Here is a 27,869-nt window from a genome sequence, read left to right as displayed (position 1 = left end):
AGTCTCCCTCCAATTTCCTTTCAGACATCAAGAGAACACTTCCTGACTTGCACCAGAAAATATGAAACCTTTGAAACAGAAAAGCTCATTTTTCCACTTCATCAGATGCTACTGCTGTTCAAATGCATCTCAAGAAATACTTCCTGTGTTTGTGGTCTGCATGCTCTCACACTTTCCCATGCCAAGAAATCAGCTATAAAAGCCAGACAGAGAATTTCTTCCTCCTCCTGTCCAGTTCGTGTGAAAATCAGCTGGAATCTGCTACTGTGGTTGTTGTGGAAAATCACGTAGAAAGCGGTAAAAAAACAGTGATGCCAGCTTCAGCTAAAGGAATCTCTGTTCTCCTGTGTAGCCCTTTGAGATTTAAAAAGAAAAAAAAAAAAAAAACAAAAGAACCACGCAGCAGCTGTAGCAGAGAGATTTTAAATTATAAGTATAAATCAGGTTCAGAATCCCGTAACCAGCAGCCTGTCTGTGTCTAATATCAGAGGCAGAGGCTCTGGCACTCAGTTATTTTGCTGCTGTTAGCTAGGGATGCTGCCTATAGCAGTTTTACAGGTGCTCAAATAGGTACCTCTATTTGTACCAGTGTATGCCTGCTCACAGCACAGCCTCAACCCCCTCTTTCCCACCACAGGTACCAGGCACTGACAGTTCTGCTGAATGGCACTGGAGATTTTATTTTTATTATTTTTTTTTTTTGCAGAAATTTGACCTCATACACCGGCACTGAAGCCTGGCAGTGTGTGACTCCCTAACTCTGACAAACCTGTTGAGTCATAAGTGCCAAAAATAAAAGACACGACAAGTGGGAGGAGGATGTTCAAAGCCACATCTGCTTGCCACTTGGATGCACTAACCTAGAGAAGGCACTGCAAAGCACGTGCAAGTGCAGTGCAGATGGAAGAAGCAGTCTCAGCATGGAAAACCTCCTCTGGGGAATGCTGATCCCCAGAATGATACTCGGATGATATAGGCTTGTTTTGTGATCTTCAGATATAGAGAAGTTGTATGCATACACACAGAGACATGTTTGCTCATTTACTGAGCACATCCCGGTGGCTAGAGCTCACTAGCCATTCCCTTCAAAGAAATATCTTTCTAATATTATGACAACTTTGTTTTCAGTAAACTTTACATCATACGATCCACATGTAGCGGTCCAGAGCCAATAACTGGGCTGAGTTACACTCCTCCTTCTTGAAAATCACATCTTCCTACGTAGGAAACTTAGACAATTGAGAAGTTATCTGACCTCGTATGCTTCTTTCCTCAAAGCACGCAGCAGGACCCTTGAAAAGTAGGGAAACCAAGGAAGCGTTCCAGAGCTGTTGGCATCAGAAGGGCTCTATGGAGGTGAAAAGGTATTTAATTCTGATGAAGACTGATGCTGTTTTGTACATTCTGGTGGTCATGATAACTATTTTACAGAACTACTGGGCAAAGTTTTAAGTAAGGATTTAAATTGTGCACTAAATTTCATGTTTGGGGGTTTTGCAGTATTTATTTATTTTTCAAGTCAAGAGTTAAAGAAATAAAATCCCATTTGTAAAACTGGAAAACTTGTATTTGTATGTAAATAAAGTTGACAGGACTCAGGACTTGTCCTGATCTAAAAAGAAAATTACTTGCAGACCTGAAAAGCACCCTGGGTTTTGCACAGATGGATAGTTTCAATATTCCTTCTTTAGCCAGCAACATTTGCAGCTACTATAGTATCAAGAGAACAAGAAACATCACCTCCCTTCCACTTATAAACAGAATTAATTTGATTAACTTATTGATTGTATGTTTTATATTCTTCAGACATTGTGAATATTCTTTTTTCTTGTACGGACACTAAACTATTAGAAAAATCTTTTGCTAAATTTATTTGGTGAGATAACAAGCCCTTATTAGAATTAGTTATGTTATTGTAACTAAAGACAAGGGAGGTTCTTCTTTTCCCAAATTTATAGTTTTATAATTGAATATGTCAATTAAGATTTAACCATGATTTAGCAGGCAATAGCTGAAGGTAATTACTGCAAAGTCACTGAGGTAAAGATATGTGCCTTTATTTTTCTTGAAGCTGAATTCACTTTAACTAGCCATTTTGTACAGCAACCATCTTTTTTATGCAACCTTGCTGCTTATTTGCAGGACACTATACAGTAGCAGGGTAACACTACTGTCCTCTATTCTATGGTAAATTTTATCTCCATGGTTTAAAAACAAACTAATAGCAAAAAAAAAAAAAAAGGTTTTATTTGTCCATGCAGAATCCGAACGTAGTTTCCTCTTGTAACTTGGATGCTGAAGGCACCAAATCCAAGTAAAGTTTTTGAAAATCAGGTCTTATTCCTGCAGATAGAAGCTTATGGGCTCTTGTTCCTGCACACAGGGCTCCAAAGTTCTTGGTAGGAGGCACATTTCTGAAGGATCCAGATGACACTCACAAAATTCGTAATTTTTAAGGCCTGATCCTTAGAAGTGGCTTGAGCAAAATACAGTTTGAGAATATGAAATGCTTCCTAGGAAGAAGACCGCATCTCAAATGATTAGATGCCAGGCATCTATTAAACAACATATTGATGCCAACTTGACGGTATCAAATGGGGATGATACATTAATATCATACTGATGATGAAGACAATTTGAGATATGGTATCTGTGGGTTACAATGGGTTATCCATGCACTTCCAAGCTCAAAACTCCCTCTTCCCCTGTCAACATTTTTTAACCGTGGAAAGCAAGAGCAGGAGGAGGAAAAGACTTTCCTATATTACAGGACATCAGTACATGGTTTGTACTTTTTAGAAATGTAACCCTCAGCCAAATTACAGCAAGCTTTCATAAAGCAAGCAAATGGCGTTCCTTCTGCCTCTGTGCCTGTTCAATGCCAAGGTCTCACTGAAAGCTTTAACAGGCTCTGCTGATATGGAGCCTTAATTAAAGTTACAAGAATTATTAAATGACATAAGTATAGTACTCACTACTGCTCCTTCGTAACATGGACACTCACCTAAAATTACCCCAAATTGAAAGAAATCAAAGCTGAAAGAATATATTAAGTATCTGCAACAAGGATTAGATTTGACAGTTTCCACAATTATTCATTCATCACTTATGCTGCAGAACTGCCCTTGTGTTCTCCAGATAAGGATCTTTACAGTGCTGACTCCAAATACAAGGCAAAACATGGGATTATTTTTGCAGCTCTTCAGAGTGGTAAAACTGTATTAGCTGTACTATAGCCAAGTACTATCATAACGGCATGGCAGCATGAAATATAGCAGAAGTACAAAGGCTGCAAGAAGGAAATCAATGGGTATTTAAAACACCATTTAGTTGATTTACCTATAGCATGAAGTACTGTTATTTAAAAATCTCTCATGGAGATGTCTCTTTTCCGAATAAAAGTCTGTACGGAGATTATTTACTAAAAGGCTTTTAAACACTGCCTTTAAAAGCAACACATTAAAATCAATTAAAAGGTTTTATAGAAATACCCATCTTCTCTCTCATTTCCTATTCTCTTGCCAGCGCCATTCCACCCTTTCCGACTCTATCTGCAGCAAACAAGGTATTTGTCTCTGATTCTACGAGTGCAGAATAGACCATATTCCAGCCATTAAAGCATGACATCAGAAACCTTGTGCTAGGCACCACTTAAATGTTCCCAGGTGGGTGTACATCTTCATTTAACTTTAGGCTCCCTTGCATGAATCGAGTTTACCTTGTGTATGTGTTGGGGAGGACATGGACTGAGTCTTGATCAGGTAACGCTTGGCAAGGATTTACATTCTCTCAAAAAAATGAAGAGAGCAACCTGTTGATGTTAATTTAGGACTGGAATCCATCCCATCAAACTTAAACCATGAAATCCCTGTCAGGTCACTAGTAGTACTCACTCATCAATGATGAACAGAGAGAGGCACATTCAGAAGACAAGGACCCACTTTAAGACAGCACGAGATACTCTCTGAGAGGGCCCATCTTTCTCCACCAAGCATAGAGGCAACATGCGTTACCAAAGCCCCAGTATAGAGATGGCCAATGTCAGGCAAACTAAACCCCAGCCTACGTTACGATTAATAATCTATTCTTTACACATAGGTTCATCATCAATGTTAATCCCATGTCCGTGAAACCTAGCAACACTTTATGATCATCCAAGTCTACGAGAAAAAAATTGCAGAAGTACCATAAATCATTCAGGACTCTAAAAGCCATTTTTCAAAAGGGCTACTGCTACTTCAGCTCCCACACACAGAATACAGATGGGTGCAGAAGGTGTAATCTGTTGACTTCCACACTGGCACAGATTTAGTTTCTTACATTTTAGAAACTCACATATATCAATTAAACGTGTACCCAAAATCAGAGTTTAAAAGAATAAAAAAAAAAATGCTAGGGCAATATATCAGTGAAAATGATCCATGTTTTAGCAATTTCCAGGTTGCAGAAGGAACTCAGGCATCTGGTTGTGATGAGCTTGCTTATGTAGCAGAGCCTACTTCAGTGAAACAGAACATGAGTACAAAAAAAAGAAAAAGGACACCCAACTGATGGCTTCATCATCACTGGTGCTTTGAGATAGCCAAAAGGCGAGCAGATGTTTCCCCTCCTTTCCCCCCCCCCCCCCCCCTGTTTTTTAGTTTGACTAGCTTATGGGGGAAGTGATTTTTTCCTCCTCTTTTCCAGCATGAAGATAACTACTCTAAGCAGCAGCTATGTATCTGTAATAACAAAAACAGTTACAATGAAAACTTCAAGCCTCCATCCATCAGCATCAGGAGGCTGAAGGTCAAACAAAGCACGATGCTTTCAGGCACTTCAGCAGAGAAACAAAGAAAGCAAAAGCAAAGGAAAAAGAAGGTGCAAGCTCTGCACTATTTTTCTGCTTAGACAGCCCACGAAAAGCCAGTAGCCAGGGAGTTCTCAAAGGAATAAAATTCAAAATTAATTTCCCATCACAAACTAATTTAACAGTTTCCCTTGTAAATCTCAGCAAACCACTATGTGCTTAGAGTCTGCGTGGTAATTTGAAAGACACGCCATTCTCCATTCACAGACAAGCAGCTGGATTATCTGCTTTAGCAGAAAAATTCCTCTCATTCACAGCCCCAGAGCCTCAATTGGTGCTTCCACCATAAATGATAATTAGAGCAGGGAGAGAGCTACCTCAAGCCAGTGCAACTCTGCTAACTCAATGGAATTTCACTCTTTTATTCCAGATCTTGTATTTGCTCTCGAGCCAGCAGGCACAGAAACGGGTCCCTCACATGTCAGTTTGCTCTTTGGCTCCCATGAGATAGCCATTTTTCCACATTTAAACAAAACAAACAAACAAACAAATAATAATTTAAAAAAAAAAAACACCACCACCTTTGGGGGGAATTCTGTTGTTACTGCAGTTTTCTCTTTCAAAGCAGTCTACAGAATGCTGTTTCACCCTCCTCAGAGGGAGAGACCTCCTGCAGTGGGTCTCGTTTAGGTTTCTGCTCCCAAATGCACAAAGCTCTGTGCTAAAGCCATCGGGGACCCTGCGTTCATGCTGCTAAAGCAACGCTTTGTGATGACATGTTATTTTAACACAAGGGATTTACACCCTCGGTGCGGGCTCCAGGAGCCAACCTTTCGACAGCGGGGATGAAGTGACATAGGGCTGCTGGCAGCCTGTTGGGGGATGCTGGGATGCCCTCGCACAAAGGCATCGCCGCTCCTTCAGGCTGGGGTTTTCTCAATGAACGGGCCAGATTCCAGGCGCCGTTCCCCTGTTGCCTAGCAGAGGGATGCTCATTGAGGATTTACCCGAGGTTTATGTGCCACAAAGCAGAGGACAGAATACTCCCCCGCACAGTGCAGCCCAGCGGTGCATCAAAGAGGGCAGGTCTGCAGCCGTGCTGCTCTCACGTTCCTCCTCTTGCCCGGTGGCACCGGCCGAAGCACACAGTGCTGCTCTCCTCCAAACAACTAGAAAGTGGCATGCCATAACAAGATAACATGCTCCAGACCCGAATTCATATCCTTCATCACTTTCATTAATAATTCTAAAATCACAGCTTTGACAAAGGGTTCAGCATCTCAGAAATCAGAGATACAGAGGACGTTTTAGATCGTCCTTGTCTCCCCCTTCCTCCTACCAGCACAGAATGAGCTCCTCCGTGTGGGCTCCGACGGGCTTTCCAAGAGCTACATCAAAGGATCTCTCTTCTTCCATGAAAGATTAATCCCCATTCCAATAGATATCTCCATCAGGTCCTGTTTCCTGTTACCCAACTTTTTTTGGTCCTAATTATGTCCCAAAACATTAGGTCCCAAACATCTCCTGCTATAGCACAGAAAATAAGCATGACTTTCAGATTTTGTCCCTTAAAAATAAAAATGAGTAGTACACAAGCCTTAGCTACTACATGTTCTTTCACATCCTTTAACTTCTCTACCCCAAAATGAATATAACCTCTTTTCTAAAATCACATTGCAAGACAACAGAGCTAGGACAGAGAAAGACGGTATCACAAAAAACTCATAACAAAGACAGCTAAGAGAAAATGTGATTAAAAAAAATTAAAAGGCAGTGAGCTTTTGGGGACTAAATAAATCTTAGGAGGGCGCAGATCATCTTCAGCGTATTTGGGGGCTGGTTTTTATCCTAAATCAGACAGCAAAAATCAACTTCACACATGGAGAAGTAATATTTTACTTGGCAAGTTTATAAATCTTGTGTTAACCTGATTACTATAATCCAGGAGGAACAGGCAGGTTGAGCCGAAGCTGGTAGGTTTTCATGATATGCCATGTCACCCTGAACAGATATAGAAACATTTAAGAATTATACTCTTTCTGGATTTCTTTATCTCCTTCATGAACTGCACAGCATGCCACTGTTGATTTTTCCTATTTCTGCAGGGCCAAGTTCTATAATCTTTTCTAACACACACTGCAGTGATTTTCATTTTCTGTATACTGAAATCGATCTCTTCAATATTTAATACTGAAATTTCAGGTTCATTAACTGCATTTAATAATAGCTTGTTAACAGTTTTCATTTTGTATAATTAACACTGTGAGTTGTACACTACCCTGAAACTTAAATCTTGATCTTTTTTGCTTGTCTGGGCTCTTTATGAATGTATATGCTAGGGTGTCATATCACAGCCAGACCACTGCATCTGTAGAGGGCTATTCTACCTCTGACAGGAGAGAAATCTCTGTTCCCTTGCTTAAGCAATAAAGATACCAATGCCTCAAAGACACGGAACTGAGATATGGAACAGAGATTTCCCCAAGTTAAGGAGGACGTGGACGTGCTGCAAAGAATGTGAGCTGCAAAGTAGGCAGAGAAATGGATGTGGATGTGCTGCAAAGGACATAAGCTGCAAAGTAGGCAGAGAAATGGACTTGCAGACAAGTTTGGATCTGAAGCTGGACTGAAGCCTTCTGTCCATGTTTATTACTTTTTCCAGGTCAACTTAAAGATGAAAAAGCTCCAGAAGTACTATGTTCATAATACAGTATACTAACTCTCAATTTCACTTCTATTAAATAGGTACAGTTTATTTAAAACTATGTAGGAGGTCATTCTTATTGTGGCAAGTGATTCCAACTGCAAGGAAACTGATGAAAAACAGTGGAACTGTCAGTTGAATTGCTTTTCCCTTTTTTTTTTTTCCCCTTTTTTCTTTTTTTCTTTCTTGAACCATGTGCATTTATGTGGTCAGTTAAAGCAGTAAGTATTTCAGATGTAATCCTAGAATACCTACCCGGCTGAGCTCAGTATTAATTTAAACAGTCGTAACAGCCAAGGGATAATTGTATATAATCAAGCTATGCAAGTAAATGAGGAGGCAGCTTATTTACAGAAACTATTCTGTTGGCAAGAAAGGAAGTATTACCAAAATGAAACTAATAGAGATCTTAGTGCCAATATTATGCATAATTCAACACCCCAATTACATCACGGTTTTATGTTTTCTTGAGCTGCAGAGAGGTGGAAGAGAGTCTCTTCCTTGGCCTTCATAGCCTCTTTTTGTCCTTCACCGTAGCTACTACTCTTCCTTGTCAGTCTGTAATTACAATAAAAATTATAAGCATTTACAAATATCTTTCGTGGATTTTTTTTTTATTTGTTTGCTTTTCCCCTTAAACACCCCAATGCTCCTGATGTAGGGCTATTACTTGCATCCAAGGAGAAAAACAGAAGCAAACCAGGTAAATGCCTTGCTCAAGAGGCAAGGACTGATCATGGGTTAAAACTAAAGAGGCTTTGTTCTACATTCGTATCCCTACCTTGTAATTATCCCACTGCAGCACTAGGCTTGGCAGCTAAAAATAATGTAACAAGGATACATGTGAAGCCAGTCAAAACTGCTCTTCTGCTAGAGCTAGAGGGGATGCTGTCCCAACATGGTTTCCTCTGGGGTTGGAAGATCCACAGCCCCGAGACCAACTCTGGGCCCTGCACGTGGCAACAGAGAAGCAGCTGCCACAAAGGCATTGTTTCCAATCCAGTGGCTATTAGAAGAGAATAGAATAGTTCATTTGGAAGGGACCTACAAAGTTCATCAAGTGCAACTGTCTGCCCACTTCAGGGCTGAACAAATGTTAAAGCATGTTGTCACACTGAACAATCTCCACCACAAATCAAGTCAAATTTTAATGTGAGTTTCTATTTACTTTAATCAGGCGTGTTGCTCTTGTGGGACACACTAATCAGTTACATTAAAGCCACTGGAAAACAGACTCAGCTCACTGCTGTTCCTCAAAGCCCCTTCAAGCGTGCAGATGCTTAAATAGAGCCAGATACTTCCACAAGAGCATGCAAGAGTCAAGGCAGGGCACACAGGCTAGTAATTCCTCCCAGCAGGCACCAAAAAGCAGCTATTTCAGACTCAAAACTGTGAGCTCCTTCCCCCCAGAGACCTGAACATTTGACCTTCACCTAAGAATATTTTCTCTCTGGAAGGTACAAGAAGAGGCGGTCAAGGTGGGGAAAATTAAGGGATGTGTAGGTAAGGGGATGGATGAAGGGAATGGCAGACACACAGGGGACTGAGAAATCACAGAATGGTTTGGGTTGCAAGGGGCCTTAACGATCACCTGGTTTCAACCCCCTGCCATGGGCAGGGCCACCTCCCACCAGACCAGGTTGCCCAAAGCCCCATCCAGCCTGACCTTGAACACCTTCAGGGATGGGGCATCCACAGCTTCTCTGGGCAATCTGTGCCAGTTCCCCACATCCCTCTGAGTAAAGAAAAAAGGGACACCTGATTTTTACATCACCAAAATGGACCACTTAAAGGATAAAAATAAGACAAAATTGCTCCCCAGTGCTGGGACAACAAGATCTCTCCCCCAGGCCTCAGTCAGTCAATCACCAGTCCACCCAGGGGAGTTTGCCTAAGAAAATCCCCAAGAACCTGGCCCATCACTTCCCTGCAGGGAAGCCCTGGCACTGCCACAGACAGAGAAAGAGAAGGATGAAAGAAAGTGTTCAAGACTTTTGCAAGATACAGGGCAACCGAAGACCAGATTTGATTTAGTTTTACCTTTACTTTGGTAGGGGGAGAGGTAACAGCTCCAAAGCCATAACTAGTGGGGTCAAAGATAGTGAATTTGCCATAGGTGAGATGAAACAGAGCTATTTTTCCAGACATAGTTTAGTTACCAACAGTAGTATCTGATGCTCCCCCAGCGCTGAAGTTTCAAAAACAGAACAGGCCAATAGTATGTCCCTATAGTCCTGTAAATAGTATATACCTGTGCCTGAAGAGCGGGAATAAAGCAGTCACCCAAATCAGGATATACAACATGCGTTTGTGTACTCAGATGTATATGTATCCAGGTAGTGTTCATTAAGAAAGACTATCTTGAATCATACTGATCCCTTTACTTAAGGCTAAGAGAGCTTATCAAATGAACAATACGCTATCCCTTTAGAACTTGTTTCTCCTTGTGTTGTCCCCCCCAAAAAAAAAAAGCAATATTAAAGGCACGAGAGGCTTTAATACCTTCAAGAAAAACACTTCTCAGACTTCTAGACAGATTTCATAACCATTTTATTAATGCACAGAAGAAATTAAGATTTCCTTTCACAGTAACGGGGCTTTAGCCTACAGGAAGGCTTTTAAGAATTATTTCTGCTCCCCACTTCAGATTTCTGGCATCATCGTTACATAGTAAACAGCTCCCATTTCTCTCCCATTACCTATGCAAACAGGCTAGCACAGAGCATGGTCTTGCGGTAGCTGGTTTTCATTTCTGCCATCATTATATAAACAGACACAAAAAGCACAGTAATTCCCAGTTCTTATTTGAGGCACAAAGAACTGCAAAGCATAGGCATCAATTGTTTGGTGTAAGCTTTTGCATGAGAAAAACATCCACGCAGACCTCTCAAAGATGACGTCTGCTACATTTCCCAGGCGTGCATGACCCCTGGTCACCTGAAGGTGACAGGCACAGGGATGGCACCCACCAAATCCCTGTCTATTTTGTAGTTGTTTTCCACAGAAGTTGCCTTTGTCTCAGCACAACAGCAGGCCAGCCTGCGCTGCACCCCAGAGGAGACAGGCAAGGCAGAGGATGAAGCTGGACCAGCAGCACATACAGAGTTTATTCCGGCCTTTTTTCATGAGTCAAAAAATATAAATTCCCCATCCAATCTTTTGGGCTAACACCAAACACGAAGGTGCCCGAGGGCGCCTTACAGGCCTGGGCGCTGGACGCGGGCCCTCGGCAGAGGCGACTGATTGCCATGGTAACGGGGGCACCACGTGAGGTGCGTGGCCCCGCTGTTTGGACACAATTAATCCCCCATAACAGACCCTCTTCAGCTGGGATGGGGGAGTCTGCCCACCCTGCTCCTTCCCTCAGGGGAAAAGCTTGCTGCTGTGTTTCCTCTGTGGTTTTGGAGTGCAGCTGCATGTTGGGGGGAAGGAGGAAATGGGAAATGTTGGATATGCAGAAAAGAAAATTGGGGGTGCCATATATTTGGGGATCCAGGTATGAATTAATCTTAAGCATGGCTCTTTTTTCCTTTGCTGCTGCTGTATTTTCTTCATTTGTTTTGTGAGTCTTTCATACAGAGCAGACGTCTCGCCTCCCTCAGCAGCACATCAGCATCAGCGCGTTTGCTAACGTGCTGCTGCTCCATCCACACGGCAAGCCGCAGCACTTGGGAATGCTCCAGAGATAAAGAAACAGGTCCTCCCTCCCTGACAGTTTCTTTCTATGCCACAGAAGTGTACTTAGACATAAAGAGATTAGATGAGATGGGGATTTTTGCTGTGTTGCATCTCTCTGCTCCCAACATCTGGCATTCAAACACCAGCAGAACCAGGCATGGATGCTCCTTCCCCAGCTTCCTCCTTGCTCCTTTTGGCATTAAACCATAAACTACTATATGTTACCCTGTAGCACTTTATTATTATTAGATTGTTTTTAAATCAGCAAGGCTTGTACTCTTACTAATAAAGAGATCTTCCAAGTCTGAATTTGATAACTCAACACTTCCATGGGACATATGGGATATTTTCCCCCTATCAGTCAGACACCAACCTGGACCGTATTTATTTACAAGCTGTTAAAACTTCAACTGAGAGCAAGAGTGTGGCAATACTAACAGTTTGAGCTTCCCCAAAACAAGATGATCCCCAGCAAACAGTGAGCTTCAGCTAGACAATAATCCAGACGACAGAGGGGAATGACGACCTACAGAAACTCATGCACTAGGCATACACCAAAGCAGCAAGGAAGACATCACCACTGTCACGTGGTCAAACTTGTTTCCAGTACTGTTACAAAAAAATACTGGTGCTAATACCCAGATCTGTAAGAAACGACACATGCAGTTCTTCATAGGGACAGAAATACAACTCTGACCTGAATCACAGAAGTGAATCCAACTCAAGTTCCACTCCAGGGATCAGAAAACAGCCACCAACCACCATACACAAAACAACTTGCCAAGAAACTCAAGCACAACCTCGTATTTGCTAAAAAATGTTAGATTGCGATGTCCCAATTTTTAAGAGAAAGTCACGACCAAACAAGCTTCAGGCCTTGATCTGTAATTTCTATTCTCACTTTCATCTTTTTTCAATAGACTCAGAATGAAGAACTGAGTAATGGATATGTTCCCTACCTGGTCTCGTTAATTCCTTATTTCTCTTCAGGAACAGTATACCACCATACCATTTTATGCCCATTATCTTCTACAAGCCCCTTTTTCCTCCTTCGCTCTGCCTGCCAGTGCTTTCAATGCTTCAAACACAACAGCTTCTGGAGCTGGGAGGGTACCGTGCAGTAATACAGAGGAACTGTGCAGCACCTTTCCACAGTAATACTGACAAGCAAAGCTGTAACAGCGTGCTAGGAGGGTGAGTAACGAAGAAACACTTGCAGCAAACCATCTTGTGTGTCAGTGCAATCTGTACACCCAGACAGAACACTGCTGAGACTGCTCCCAGAGGTGACCAAACCGGTGGATGTTTTGTTCTTAAGAAATTCCTCCTGTAACTTATATCGTGGGACTGCTGATCAGAGCACTCCTCCAGAGGCACAGCTTTTTGGAGAGAAAGCACATGGCTGCTGGCTCTAGGGAGCAACAGAAGAGAAAGAGAGAGGCCAGGGAGTGACAATAGGCCTCCTAAGTCACATCAGCCAAACAAAAATAGCTATTCACAGTGCACAGTATACGAGAGTGCTGTAACACGGTGCATGCCATCACAGTAAACGGGATAAACCCCTTCAGCAGCCACTGATCAATTGCTATTTTTTCTAATCATCAGCAGGAGAGAAATTACTGCATACATTTCCAGAGAGACAGAGGTGAGTCATAAAGCCCACAGCAGCCCTGTCACAAATGAGATATAACGACTTTAGACCTGCTGAAAACACACCTGTATTTCACTTACCATGAAAAATAATATCAGAAACAAGGCTCCCTTTTCATCTTCTGGCAATGTGGAAACGTACTGAAAATTTACATTAAGTTTGTGCATAAACGCTCACCCTCACTGAAATAAGCCCTGCCTAAAAAAATCTGATAGAAGGTGTAGCAAGGACTGCTGACCAGACATCTCCATTTAGTGCTGCACCACACCTCTCACACCACCTCTAACAGCACCACACAACAGCAACTGCTTACAGGCTAACAGCACATCTTGTTTTCCCAGCTCCATCCAGGTTCATGCCACTAGATGTCAGGCCTTGTTCTTTATCCTGTCTTTGGGTACAGACAACACAGCTTTCTCCCGGTTTGAGTGAGAAACGCGCTACAGCTGACTGTTTACCAATTGTTGATACCTACCAAGTCTCACCTGGTGTGATGACCGCTTTTCTCAGGAACAGAGGCCAGTTTCTCATCAACACAAGGGCTGTGATAAGGGAGAAGGCAGGACAGCATGGGCAGCAGGAAGCTAAGGACCCTGGCAGCAAGCATTTAGCCCAGGCATAGCAGTACAATACAGATGAGCCCAATTAAAGGATGGTGACCATAGAAAGTGCTATTTTCCCTTCCTTCTTTCCAGTTTGTCTTTTCTCCAATCCCTGTTTCCCCTATTTCCTGTTCCTCTCTCTTCTGCTCACAGTCTTCTTCCTTTTATCAGTCCAGGCACTAGTCTTGTCAGAAGTTAACTAAGGACCCAGCTTTTAGGGCTTTTTGTTTGTCTGTTTTAAAGACCCAATCTTTTTTAGCCATGCTAATTCTCTGTCATGCCTGTGGGTTGGATCCATGCACTGTGAGGTGTGACAGGAGCCAGGTCTGACAGAGCAAAAGCAGAAGGAGCAGCTGGGCAGGAGCAGGGAGGAGACAGAAATGAGTCCTCCCTGTGGCAGTCAATGAAATTGTGACTTAAGAGCAAGCTCATTCCTCCGTCTGAGCTCATGTTACCTTATCCTGTCCTGTAAAAGGCTGACAGGGTGAATCTTCACATCTGGTAACTCACCACCCCCTCCTAACTACTTCTAAGTATTTGCTCGGGGGTGCCTGATCAGGAAAGGAAGCGGTTTCCTTCCCCTGCCCCAGCTTTTTACAGTCTCCTACAAAACCAAATCAATATCTGTGTGTGCACATACATTGATCACATACATCATAAGCATCCCAAACAATAGTGGCAAGATGCAGTTCTCAGGAATTATTGCAGGCCCATCTCCATCACGTGGCTCTGCTCACTCCCCCTGTCAGCAGTTTCACAACCAGCGTGACATGCAGCATGGCAAGCTTCTGCTGGGATCAGCTCTTCACCAAACGATCTCTCTTATGCTGCCATACGCACACCTCCAAAGAAACCAGCATAACACATCTCTGGAAGCAGGAAACAAAGTTAGCTCACTAGCTCCTGTCACACCTTCAAACCCCTGTGATGGCAGCATCATCAGAGTTTAATCTAACCCTACGCTGAGTCTGTTTTGCCCATGTTTGATTTTGTGATCTCCCTGTCCTTATCTCATCCCCTGAGACCTTTTCCATTGTATTTTCTCCCCCTTTTCCTTTGAGAAGGGGGAGTGAGAGAGCAGTTGTGGTGGAGTTCAGCTGCCCAGCAGGGTGAAACCACCACACTAGCCCATGTGTTTGTAGCCACGCAAACAACTGCACACAGAGACAATCCATCCAGAAAAGCAAACCACCAACAACATAAACTTATTTCCACTTTTTTCCCCATCTGGATCAGATCACCAACCCGATTCTCCATGCAAACTGCTCCACCAGCGTTACAAAGCAGTAAGAGGCAGGGGAGGAGAGCAAGACCAAGCAGCCGGCAGCGGGGCAAGGAGTGGTCGCACTACCTGCCACAGCAACCCTCGGCAGCCATAGCCTCAGCCCAAACCAACGCCGGGGCTCTCTGGAGACCTCCCTTGGTCCTCTGTCAGGAGGTAGCTCAGCAACATCAGCTGCCTTTGAGAAGATGTCACCCTATTGCCTCCCAAAGCCTACGTGAACCACGCGCATTGATCATTTTGTTTTCTGGCCAAAGCTTGCCCATAAAGTTTCAGAAACACTAGAGGAACTGCAGCCCAGCTGCTTCCGAGTGCTACTGAGCACTTACACTGTATTTTATAGTGCTGTATAGCATTTTACAAGCATTAAATAATCAACAACTCTTCCAGGTAGTTAAGTTTAATTATCTCATTTTACAGATTCTGAACCAGACCCAGAGAGGTTAAGAGATTTGCCCAAGGCCAAAAAAACAATTGATGTCCAATCCTGGACAGTAAATCAGCAGCTGCTGTATGTAACTTCTCCCCGAGCCTTTCAGAAGACAGGATTTCCCCTCATTGCCTGCTGCAATACAAGCTTTTCCTGAAAGCAGAAAAGGCAAAAGCCCACCCCTCCCTGCCCATCAGTGCAAAGGGTTGGTTGAACTGCTTTCTTCCACCAACTCTCCTGTACCTTTTAGTCAAGCACAGTCAAAAAGATGCAGATCATTACACTCCAGCTACAGCAGCAACAGTGAGTGCAGATCACTAAGTAGTCAGATTAACAGCAGATACAGCAACTCCTGCTAGAAAATAAAGGCCGGCTGGAGGAGAGTTAGTTTTAAGGAGCTTCACCTTACAGACCACTGGGTGAAAGTTCTCTCTATAACTCTGTCAGCTGTTAGAGATTCTTCCACAAACATTTCGTGAGCGTCTGCAGACTGGATTTGAAGGCTGGCCTGAGGTCAACTGATCTCCTTAATTCTCTTCCCTAGAGTTACAGAACCTTTCCAGCTCATCCGAATGAATGAAGGATGATACACCCAAGTACTACCATAACTGCAATGGTAACGCATGACCATATTAGACCAGCCTGCCTCCCTAAAGTCAGTTCTGTGTACCAGTGTGTACTTCACACTGCTAGGCTTCAGCAGGTTGCATCTAAGAGTGATGCTCTGGAAACAAGCAATATTCCTTCCCTTCTTGCCTCGCATCAGTTATCCATTTCATCCAGTCTTTGCAGAAGTGCATGTTATTGCTTCCTAAAACACCACTGCTCCTGAAAGATAAATGCACACATGGCTGCTTCTCAAAGAAAAACATGCAAATATAGGATACTTTTCAGGCGACTGAGTTGTAAGTTAAATTTATAATTTGTTTTCTCTCCTGCTTTGGACCCACTATGCAGGAAGGCAGCCAAAATGTGTCTTAAAGATTGGGTCTGGTCTCACAGCCCTAACCTTGCAAGCATCTTAAGCTGCTGAACAGTCCCTTTGACCAGAGTATGGTCATGACTTTGTTGTTGCTTGACATACGGTATTTTGCTAAAATAGAGCCCACAAACATGTGAAAAAATATAACAAATTGTTAAAGGATGAAGAAAAAACAACAAACTTGAAACTGTAAGATAGTTTGTATACTTCAAAATAAATTGCAGCTAAATACTCTCAAGTGTAACAGTATTTTGGATGTAGTAAGACCATTCATAAATATGAAGAGTGGTTATTGATTCTGTGCGCTCATGTCTCAATACATCTGTAGGTTGTAAATGTATAGGAATAAATCTAATAAATTAATCTACCTGATTAATAATGAGTTCTATAAACATGGTCATGTTTACCAAATCCATAAGCATGAACACTTTCACACATCAAATTTAACAAAAACTTTTCTATGAGATAGAACATGCTAGAATTTATTTATTTGTAACAGATGTTAAACTGGGCAACTTCTGTAATTTGTCTTAAAAGATCTCACATGCTTACACACACAGAAACACAGCTTTTTTTCCAAGTGAATTATTAAGGAATTACTTGATGTCTTAAACTCTGATGTCTTAACCTGTTTAGAACAGGAGAACCTTTGAATCCCAGATATTTTGCTTGGTTGATGGAGATGCAGCACAACTCTTCCACTTCTAGCAACCTTCCAACTACCTGCCTTGCACTGCACCTCACGCTGACCAGTCTGCCTAACTACTCGAGTGCATTCCACCACTTGACAGTTACTCTGTCACCTTTTTATTTAAATGACAGAAAACATGAATTTGCCTTTTCAATACCAGTAGCCAGTACTTTCATACACATACTAAAACCAGCACACCACCTTGTCCCTCTGCTTCTAAACTAAGTCCTCTAAACACCTATTGACATTTACATTCTACTGAATCTCTTCAAAGACATGACCACCCCCCTGCAAAGCAGACCCAAAAAACCACTGAAGTATACTGTCAAAAAAAGTGCTGGTGAGTGCTAAGTCAAAGCAAAGCGGCTTTGGTAGAAGAACCTGAAAAGGAGGCAACAGCCCAAGGTATCCAGGGCCACGCACAGGCGTCGCCCACTATGGAAGGAACTGGGCCTCACTTCTGCAAATACAAATTCCAGAAAAACAGCCCTTTTTCTACAAAGCACCCCTAGCAGTGTGTGTCAGGTATCCCAAATTTGACCGGAAGTTTCCTGTGTAGCTCAGGTAGATTGAGCAGGAAAAGGAGACACTCCAATCAGATCTGTTGTACCTGCCATTACTGAAGAGTTAATTCCCTGGAGACAGAGAGACTGAAACTTCTTGCAGAAGGATGAGCTATCAAGCAGCCAATCTGAAAATGCAGAAGAGAGGTCTACCTGTGACCACTATGTCCCATGGCACAGGAAAACTTGTGCTACTTTGTGGGTACTGGCTTTTTCCCTACCAAGTTAGATGAAGCTTGGAAATATTTTCTGCCTGACAGTATTAATCCTCATTTCCAGCCTGATGAAAATTATATCTACAATATTAAAGTTTTATTTCCTTCAAGTATCAAATCCCATAACCATTAAAATATTTTCCAGCTCCCTGCTCAGCTCATCCCAACCTACTCGCTTTTTGCTGTCCTTGCTCACTTTCAATCTACCTGGAACAGCCCCTACAGGCCTGAATATACTGGCAGCGGGGAGCTAGAAAAACATCATCAAATGTATTTTGTGTCTGTAGGAGAAAGAGAAAAAGAGAGAAGCAACAGGAAAGAAACACCTGCTCTGTTTCATTATGGCTCTCAGCTTCTAGTAAGAAGAGATTTCAGAAAGTAAATAGTCCCATGGTTCTGGAAGCCACACCCAGAAGATGATAGAGACAGAGATATTTAATCTCCGTAAAATATCTGGACTTAGAATAATCACAGCATAATTAATTCGATGTTATTAAGTATTTTCCAGCATTTATCTCATCATCATGGGACAGGTGGAAAAGCACAGAGCCATGCAAAAGAATACTGCATCCTGGGACAGCTGCAGTGGCACCTAGGTGGACAACCTAAGTGGATCCAAATCTGGGTAAACACCAGAAAGCAAAGGGTCGGGTACACCTTATGCCTTACCCCTCCGGGAACATTAGGCTCCTACCTGTCAGTGACTAACCTCACGCTTCCCCTGTCTGTGATTCACAACCTCGAAGGTACTCTTGGTGTTAGACATCCATCCGTCTCCTTTCTTCAAAAAAAGGCAGAGATGTCTCCCTCGCTTTTACCTTATAGCCACAGCATTCCTTTGGCCCATGAACTTCTTTGGCTGAAAGGACTTGAGCTAGCAGCTCCAAGCCTAGTAGTACATTAAGAATTAGGATTTTAGCTATTAGGCTAGAGAGATACAGGAGCTCACTGCTGAAACTCTTCCTCTGAGATGAACTGAATAAAGAGGCATGAGAGCAGGAAGCACAAGCCATGTACCTATCCCCCCACCCCATCGGCAGCTTCACATCAAAATATGTGCCGGTGAGACAAAGTAATGAGAATGAACATGGCACAGAGATTGCACCATTTTAAAACCAACGCAGCCTCATAAGATACGGTAAAGCAGGTTTCTGGACACGCATACAACATTTTCTTTGATAAATGAATACTAGAGAGAGTCAAGTAAGCTAATAGCTGTCACTATAAATATTTCAGATTTCAGTTCTGTTCTGTATTCAGCTAATACTGCTTTACAGGTCACAATTAACATTAGGGCTCCAGAGGTGATATTTATGGTCTTGCCGCTGGACACAAATTACCTCATTTATCTGTATTGGTGATGCAGCAATCTGCTTCACGTACGGTGTGCTTTTGTAAATGAACACCTTGAAGCCTGAAATACCCTGGGAGATGAGCTAGGCAAAAAAGCATCTTCAGGTTCTAAACTTCTAAATTTCTCCCATTTTATACTAGGACAAGACCAAGACTTTCATCCAAAGAGAATCTCACAGGCATCCACGGCAGCCCTCAGGGATGTGGCAAAGCAGAGTTAAATCTGATCTCCTATGTAAGTAGTCCCGTCAACAGATTACTATGAAGTCTTGCTCGCTTTCTATCCAAAAAATCTAGTCTGGACAACAGAAGCTTTCCTGAACACACAGTCTTGAGAAAATCTTATCCTTCTTAACCAGGTTTTGACTCATCTACATTTTCTGACATGAAAAAAAAAAAGTTATAGCAAAAGAGAGGATTCCCCATCCAGCTCTTAAGCCCCTGTGCACCACCACACTCTGTCTCAACTCAGACCTATCTGAAGCTGGAGCACAGCCTCCTGCATTTCTACAGGAAAAGGGAGAGTAAATAACTGACCAGCACACCAATAAGGCACTGAAACTAAGGACTGAAACGACTGCACCTGCTACAAATGGAAGGTTGGCTTAGTAAGTGCCAGTTTTTCACAGTGGTATCAACTTGATGTCATTTTTTGATGGATCTTTATGGTGAGATCTGGTGTCATCTACCCAGTGTAGGAAATCATTTGGCTAACTCTGTGTGTGTACCATGACACGTCTCAGAAAGCAGGCGCTGTCCCTGCAGATGTACAGCACAGCGCTGCTGCACAGGCCCTCTCGCAGAGCACAGAGGCTGTGGGCAATGTCCCCTCCATCTCCTGCCCTTCAGTTCAAACCACACTAGGGAGGATGTGATGCACACACGTCAAACCGCCTACTTGAGTCTTTTGGTGCCTCTGAGAAAAAAGATGGGAAGGGAATATGTATTGAAGCAATGTTTTCTTAAAGCATGAGAGAAACCAAGGCAAAGAAAGCTGAAACGCAAGCCTCAAAACCGGCATGTTTTCAGAAAAAAATCCCTTAGAGACAGATGACAGACATAAATAAGCAGAGACAGGTAGATTAGGTGGTTCACAACATGAATTTCACAACCACCAACACTTACACACTTTACAGTCATAGCAATTTATGAGTCCCCACACAGCTGTTCTCGCAACAAGTGATTTCAGCTGAGTTCAAGCTCAGCTCACAAGCCTTTGAGCATGGGTTTTCTCGCTGTTGGGTTTGGGGGGGTGATTTTTGCAGTTTCTTACACTCAAGCTTCTTCAGCAAGTTCATTTTCCTAAGCTTTCTTGGTAATTAGCCCTAATCAGTATTCAAGTGCTGATTTGTAAGGCTATCTGCTGACTTAAAGGAAGGGAACACCTCAGTAATAGCCCCAGTGTTTCCCTCTGCCTGCAGAAACAGCAGCGATAAGGACAGAGACTCCAGCCATCTCAAAGGAGAGGGAGCCACAAAGAGCCCTTCTGATCACTGCTGGCATCTGGCCTTCCCCTCATTAGCACATTAAAGCTGCTCTGTCCATCCCATAAGAGCCACTCTGTCCATTCCTCCAGCTTCCTCTATGGAGCCATTTACAACGCTGCTCTTTTGAAACCCCCCTGGTTCAAGAGGCAGTAACCCCTTCCCAAAGCCTGCGGTACAGCCAGTGTCAGAAATTCCCACTTACCAACAGGCACCCAGTAAGTACAGGCCTTCTGAATGCTGGAGGTAGACAGATGAAACCCACGTAGCCAAGTCGAACGTCCTAGGAAAAGTCTCTTCCCAATCATCACGTGGGCTTTTGATTTTAGATGACAGCGCACTCACCGTATTCAATCCCCACACTTCAAACAATTCCCATTTCAGACTGGGACTGACAAGGCTTGCATCTCGCAAGGTACAAATTCCCAGGAACAAAAGAAAGGCGGGGGGAACAGAGCTGTGGGACATTAATTCTGAAACCTGGTACGAAACCATGCTCAGACACTTTGAAACTGTACTTGAACAGACTTCCAGCACCTGTTACAGCAGCAACATGAAAGCGTTATCTCATCTTCATTCCTAACTCAAAGCATTTTAAACGTGTGCTATGGCATGCCAATAAGTGTGCATTCACAGAAGTAAGTTGTTTGGAGGGGGTGAGGAAAAGCATCTTTTCCTCCCTTTATACAGGTATTGCCCTTTTGCACCCAAATTATTGGGATCGTAGCTAATCCACAGAGGTCTATTGGTTTCAAAACGGTGATTACAAATAAACTAATGAGAACAGGAAACACTGGACATTTTTTTATTGCTTGAATTTTATACTGCTCTGCTCTGAAAGGGTGCTTTCCAAAGGCAGATATGACCTCCCACTCCCTCCACCAAAAAGAATAAAATTAACTGGTACAAGAATGCCAACCTAGTTGCTTTATCTACGCTCTGAACTCATTTTCTTTGACTTACTTTGAAATGGTATAAATATTTTTATCTAAAAGGAGAGCTACAGCTGTTTGAATTGAGCTCAGATTCATTCTTCTACAGCTACCGTTACTCTGGGTAGACTTTGAGAAGTTATTTGTACTTTATAAAAGCAAAAGTCTCCAAGGAAGCCAATCCTTTTGTTTTGAAGAAGAAAGCGAAGTAACTGAAGGTTATGAATACTCACTCTTACTGGGATTCCAGAAATTATATATTTGATCTTTGACTTGCTTTTCATTAAGGAAAAAATGCTATAAATTATTTGGTTTGTTTGCCTCTCTGATCAGTCAACTGAAAGATGTTACTGCTTTAGGGCAATGAAATATGTTGCCTCAATTTCTTTTTTTTTTTAGTACATAAACTCCCTCTATCAGATTTACTATGTGGGTATGCATTATTAGAAGGAAAAAAATCACTGGGTTATAGCTTTTGAAACTTGCAATGTAATTTAAACAGCTCTCATCTCTGAAGAGTTAGTAGCCTTACACACAGTTCAAGTTCAAAGTTAGTCAGCTAGCGGGCCAAATTCTTCCTCAGCTCCCTTACAAGGGATGAATTGGGCCCATAACATACTAAAAAGGCAAAATTTTACTCAGACTGTACCTGAACAGCCGGGCTTTCTGATGAGAAGAATCAAATGATACCTAAATTGCTTTTATTCATTGCATTTTCTTCATTTTGGCAATAAAATAAATCATTGCCTCGTTTAATGAATTGTGTTTATTAACAGCACTATTTTTTCTTCCTTCTTTTAAGAAAGGTAGTGGTAATTAGACCTACAGTGGTTTTATGGCCAAGGCTGAAATTTATCTGATAAAGTGAATAAGTGGGCAGAGAAGTAGAGGGAGACTAACACTGCTCCAGAGAAAGCTTCCACCATTCATGAGAGCAGAGAACAAACACAGCCACAAAGCTATGGAAAGGATGGCACGGCACTGAGTGCCTGAAATCACACTTAACTCCATTTCCTGATAGCAAGTTAACTATGTCTCTAATATTCTGATCTGAGTTTTAGGAAACTTTTGAAAACTGCAAAGTCCCATTTACAAATAGCAAAAAAAAGTACACAAAGACATCCTTGCAACAACAAGATAAGCCACGGCTAGATTTTATCGCGACTATTCCTCGCAAATGTACTAGAAGACAGAGGCAGGCAACCCCAGGAAAATGTACATGCCATCCAGCTTTCTAGAGAAGTCCTTGCCAGGGGAAGCAGCACAATAACAGGGACGTTAGACGTGACTTTGGAGACCTGAGTTCATTGACTTGGCTGTAGTATTTGCTGTTTCCCAGAGCAGTCCTATTTACTTAGGTTCAATAACTTTGACATAGTGTCTAGAGGTTCTCACTCATTTTTCTTGCAAGAACTTCATTTTCACTCCTTGTCCTGTTGTGTAGGACTACAAAGATCCTGTCCACGTATAAGCAGCTAACCCATTTTTTGGCTTACTTTTAGATAAATAATTTGCAAGAATCCCCCAAGAAGACCATTTAGCAACCTATTCCCCCCAAGATTCAACTATGTTTATGCTCCATCCAATTCCCCTCTGGTGATAACCAGCCTTTTCAACATGAGATTGTTTTGTAAATTAGTGAAAAAGGCTTCTGGGACCACAGGGAATGTTTTATGGGGGGAAGGAGAAGGGTGATTCTCTGCTCTTCGCCCTGCGGGTCACTCGCGTACAAGGAAGGGAGACAAGCCACCACGCGGTGCTAGAACACAGGCAGACAGAACAAACTGCTCTCCAAAATGCACAAGTGCTGGAGAGGTGGCACAGAGAGTCACCGAGCTCTAACCAGGATGGTTTTCACCTTTTTGCCTTGCTTCCTGCTAGAGGTGGGAGGCAACGTGGAGCAGGTGAGTCACCGCTTATGGAGTGGTCTTCTACAAGCAAAGTTGGTGGAGTCCAATTCTGGCTTCCCAGAGGCTGGGGGAAACAAGCAAGCACTCAAGCAGCCAACGTAATTCTTTCCCTCCCCTGCACTATACCAGGGCAAGGTCAGCCAGGGACAGCCACTGAGCAAATGCCACAAAACAGGTATAGGGCAGGGCCCCGCAGCTGGGCTTCATGGACCGCAGGTGTGAGTCATGGGTCCAAGGACATATTTTCAGTATGTAATCGCCACGTTTCCCCTTAATGCAATGGCCATTCAGTCATCCTCTCAGACTTCAAGGATAACAGCTTGCTCAGAATACAGCTGGTCCTTTTTACTGTTACTGTCAGCTCAGAACTGATATCCAAACTATTCCAGTAAACCCCACAGCTTCGTTGGCATCTCCAGCCCTCTTTGATTCTGACCCTTCGGTTTTGTGTTTTACTTTTTCTGTCATGGCCAACTTTTCAGAGCGCAGCGTTTGCTCTGATCACCAAATTACATCTTTGAAGCCAACCAGCTCTGCTTTCAGCACATTACTTCTCTCTCAAACACCTCTGAGGGGTTCCTCCAGGTTTTGGAATCCACTGAGTGAACAGGGAGGAGAGGTTGGAAGGTGAAGCTAAAATAAGTTTTCATAGCTTGTAAAGCAATTTTAAGAGAAGCCTTGGCAGGCAGTTCAGGAATCACCCAGTGCCTGGGTGACTGAACTGCTACTACATATAAAGTGAGAGAGAAACGATGCTCAGTTCCTGCCAGTGTCTGCCCCATTCTCCTGCTATGTTTCCTCTCTGACCGTACCAGTTGCAAACAGGTTTCCAGCAACCCCAGCTGATGTCAACCTGTTATTTCATCTGTCTGTCTGTCCTAGGAACCCCTACTTCGGCAAAAAAAAAAAAAAAAAAAAAGAAGCTTAACTGAATGAGTCTACCAGTAACCTTTCACAAACAGGTCTCAATCAAATGGTGCACACAAAGTAAAGGCAGCACAGAGACAGTGCTACACTTCTCCAGTAGAGAAACACTAATTGCAGAAGCCAATACTTGGGCTCCCATTTAGAAACATAAAATCGCAGAATGGTTTGGGTTGGAAGGGATCTTAAAGCCCACCCAGTCCCAACCCCCTGCCATGGGCAGGGACACCTCCCACCAGACCAGGTTGCCCAAAGCCCCATCCAGCCTGGCCTTGAACACCTCCAGGGATGGGGCACCCACAGCTTCTCTGGGCAACCTGTGCCAGGGCCTCACCACCCTCCAAGTAAAGAATTTCTTCCATACATCTAATCTAAATCTCCCCTCTTTCAGTTTAAAACCGTTACCCCTTGTCCTGTCACTACACACCCTGATAAACTTCTTTGTGTGTATTGCACACGTATTTCTTCCTTTCCCCTTACACATTTGCATGGTATTGTTTTCATAGAAGATGAAAATATAAACACTGTGTCAGGTTTCCTTTCACTGTACCAACAGAACTACTGTGTGAAAGCCACAATAATACACAGGGCAGAGTCCTTAGTTCCTATGTAAATTTGAAGGAAACCTCACTTGGGCAAAACTTCCCTTGATACAGACTTGGGGATGGGCTAAGGAGTCTCTGAAACAAAGAAAAGTCTGCCTTAATACTCCACAATAATAAGTCTTCTACTTCCATAAATCACGTAAATTTGGCAAAAAATGTCACTATTTCAGGTCTGAGGTAGGGAAACGAGCATGCTGGTAAAAATGTGGCTGGGCAGCAGCCACTTTTCATTGGGGTTCTCCTCGGCATGATGGGAGGTCTAGATTGTGAATAGGAACAGAGATTCAAACTTCACCTTTTCTCCTTCCACAAAACGCTAGATATCATCATTTTAATCACATATATGTACCAACAAATACTGATTTGACTCTTGATATATGGCCAAGAGTCATATATAAGTATAGGCACAATAACTCCTTGAACTCCTTGCTTTAATCCATCTCTCCCCAGCCATGAGGATTGCAGCTGCTGGGATGGCTCCCCAGGGATCGCTGTGACTGCCCTCGGACACGGCTACCTATTGCTTCTCTACTGATCCCCTCTCCACATCTTCATACATCTCCTGCCGCCCTTGTCTTACTTCAGGACTGACAGACACCCCAGGTACGACTGAGTGGAAGGAGAATGGGATTCTGCAAGGACTTCCAGCATGGCACAGGCATTTGGGCTGAGGAATGGAGGGGATTTTACTACACCGGCAGTTGCAGACACACACATTTGAGAAAACGAGTAACTGAGTTTGTCTGAGCTGAAGCAGTTCCTAGTTGTTTCAACTATTTTTCAACCCTTCGCATGCTCAGTTTACAAAGGATAAAGATTTTCTCCCCTACCGATGCTTCTGAGATCATCCTAGAGTGGTAACAGGTAATTAATTGCATATAATAGCAATCAAACGAATACCTTCAGGTACTTAGAACAGAGATAGAAACGATGATAGTTTCCTAATGTTTTAAAGCCTGAAAGAGTCAAGGAGCTTCACTTCCAAAGCTAGTACACCCAGGTGGAAGAGCAGATGCTTTTTCTTAGCAGCTCCTCCGTACCGCGTGTACCCAAAACTAGAGAGGTTGCAAAGATGTCGACACCGGTGTGCACCATCCCAGCGGTGCTCACCGGCAAAAGTCACCGGGCAAAAGTGGTGGCTTCAGCTGGAGCTCGGAGCGGCGTCGGCTGGCTTTTCGGGCAGGAGCTCGGAGGCTCCCTCCGGAGAAGCGCAACCGGTTAGGCTGCGGTGAAAACCCCAGCCCCGGCCAAACGCCGCGCAGAAGAACCAAGCCGCAAAGCGGCGAGCACAAAGCCCCGCGGCACGCCGAGGCTCCCTGCGTGCCGTCGTGCGGCCGGGGCACCCCCCCTGCCGCCAGCCCCCCGCCCCGCGGCCCCCGCCGCTCCAGCGGCGCCTCCGCGCCCGCAGCCGGGACCACCGGCGGGGGCCCCCCGCTCCTGCCGCCTCGCCCCCCGGCGGCGCAGGCTGGTGAGAAGCCGGGCAACAAAACCACCGGCCGGGGAGGCTCGGAGAGGCTGGGCTGCCACCGGGGCTCGCCCCGCAACTTGCGGGCGACCTCCCCGGGCTGCGGCTCGGGGCTCGCCGGCCCCCCTCGCCTCACCTGTTCAGCACTTTCCTGATCCTCTGGCGCACGCTGGAGGAGGAGGAGGCGGAGATGCCGCCCCTGCCGCCGCCTCCTCCGTCGGCCGGCAGGTTCTCGATGGTGGCCACGACATGGTTGGGCTGCGGCGGGGGGCGCGGCGGCGGCGGCGGCTGCGGCGGCGGCGGGTGGCGGTGGTGGCGGTGGCGCTCCGGGGACAGCATCGCGGCGGGGCTGCGCCTCAGCGGCCGGCGGGGCGCATCCCGGCGGCACCGGGGAGGGAGGAGACGGGGATGGAGGAGAGCGGGGAGGGAGGCGGGGAGGAGAGGAGGGAGGAGAGGGAGGGCGCTGCTGCCGCCGCCGGCGGCTCCGGACCCTCGCCCGCTCCTCCCTCACTGGGCTGCCATGCAGCGAGGGGCGGGCTGCCGCCGCCAGCCAGTGCCGCGCACGGGCTACCAAGTGGCGGCACTTGGCGACCCCCCCCCCTCCTCCTCCTCCTCCTGCCGCCGCCGCTCGCCCCCTTTGTTCCCCGCCCGCCGCGGCGGAGCCCCCGGGGCCGTGGGTGGCTGCGCCCGCCCCTGCGCTGCGCCACCGGGGCCGCCAGGGGGCGACGGCGGCAGCGCCGCCACCCCCGGTACCGGCGGCGCCCAGCCCCGGGGGGCACCGGCAGCCGGGACCCCGCGGGCCCGGCCCCCTGTCTATAGGCACCCGTCCTTTTGCCAACAGCAGTTTTTAACATCTCGGTTTACTCCGGGTTCCTCGGCAGCCCCGGTCTAACAGGTCCGCAGGGGAGGCCCGCCGGAGCGTGGTGCCGTACCCGAGGAACGCTTCTGAAGACGGGGATCGCTCGCTCCAAATCCTCCGGAGTTCGTTCTCGGCTCTGGGCGGAAAGCCAGCCATCTTCAGCACCGCGGTTTAATCAGATTAGGCTACTGAGAGATTCTCCTCTCTCCTTTCCCCCCCTGCATGTTTCCATAAGTGGGGGAAGATAAGGTTGGCGCTGCCTGACGGCCCCTGGAAGGGACAGAGTCCCAAAAACCTGCCCATCTCCACCAGCCAAAGCACCCGCGGGATGCCACGAGCCGCAGCCTCAGTCACCCCGTATCACCCTCTCCAGCTCCCCTAGCACGTACCCATAAATGTTTTCGTCCCTACTGTTGAGTCGTACCGGCTCTCCAAATCTGTGCTTGGTGGCAACAGCAAATATTTTCTGAGAATGTTTGCGGTGAGACAACGCTGAGATAAGAAGCGCGTTTGCTTCTTTCTGCTCGGTGGCTGCTTCAGGCTAATCCAGCAGCTGGACGGAGCGGAACAATATTGTTTGAGCAGCTCCATTCCTAACATTTCAACCACGTGGATGTACACCTGCAGCCCAGCTTGGGATCTGCTGATTAGCAGGGGGTCTCCTGGAAGCTCCTGTCGTCGGGACAGTCAGCTCGTTTGCTGCTTTTTACTGATGCAGAGGGAAACCGCAGGTCCATGGGCAGATGCCCC

At 44.8% G+C, this 27,869-nt stretch overlaps 1 protein-coding gene across 1 annotated transcript in view; it reads right to left on the bottom strand.

Moving 5' to 3' along the window:
* SLC35F1 (solute carrier family 35 member F1) overlaps nt 1-26,599 on the bottom strand; it is a 244,105-nt gene extending 217,506 nt beyond the window's left edge. Inside the window, exon 1 of the mRNA XM_050709838.1 lies at nt 26,397-26,599. Coding sequence (XP_050565795.1) covers nt 26,397-26,599 — 203 coding nt within the window. The remainder of the gene's footprint in view (nt 1-26,396) is intronic.
* Between the last annotated feature and the right edge of the window lie 1,270 nt (nt 26,600-27,869).

This window comes from Cygnus atratus, chromosome 3 (genome assembly GCF_013377495.2).
Source record: "Cygnus atratus isolate AKBS03 ecotype Queensland, Australia chromosome 3, CAtr_DNAZoo_HiC_assembly, whole genome shotgun sequence".
Taxonomy (NCBI): Eukaryota; Metazoa; Chordata; class Aves; order Anseriformes; family Anatidae; genus Cygnus; species Cygnus atratus.
Note: the sequence above shows the minus strand (reverse complement) of the source record. Positions and strands in the feature narration are given on the sequence as shown.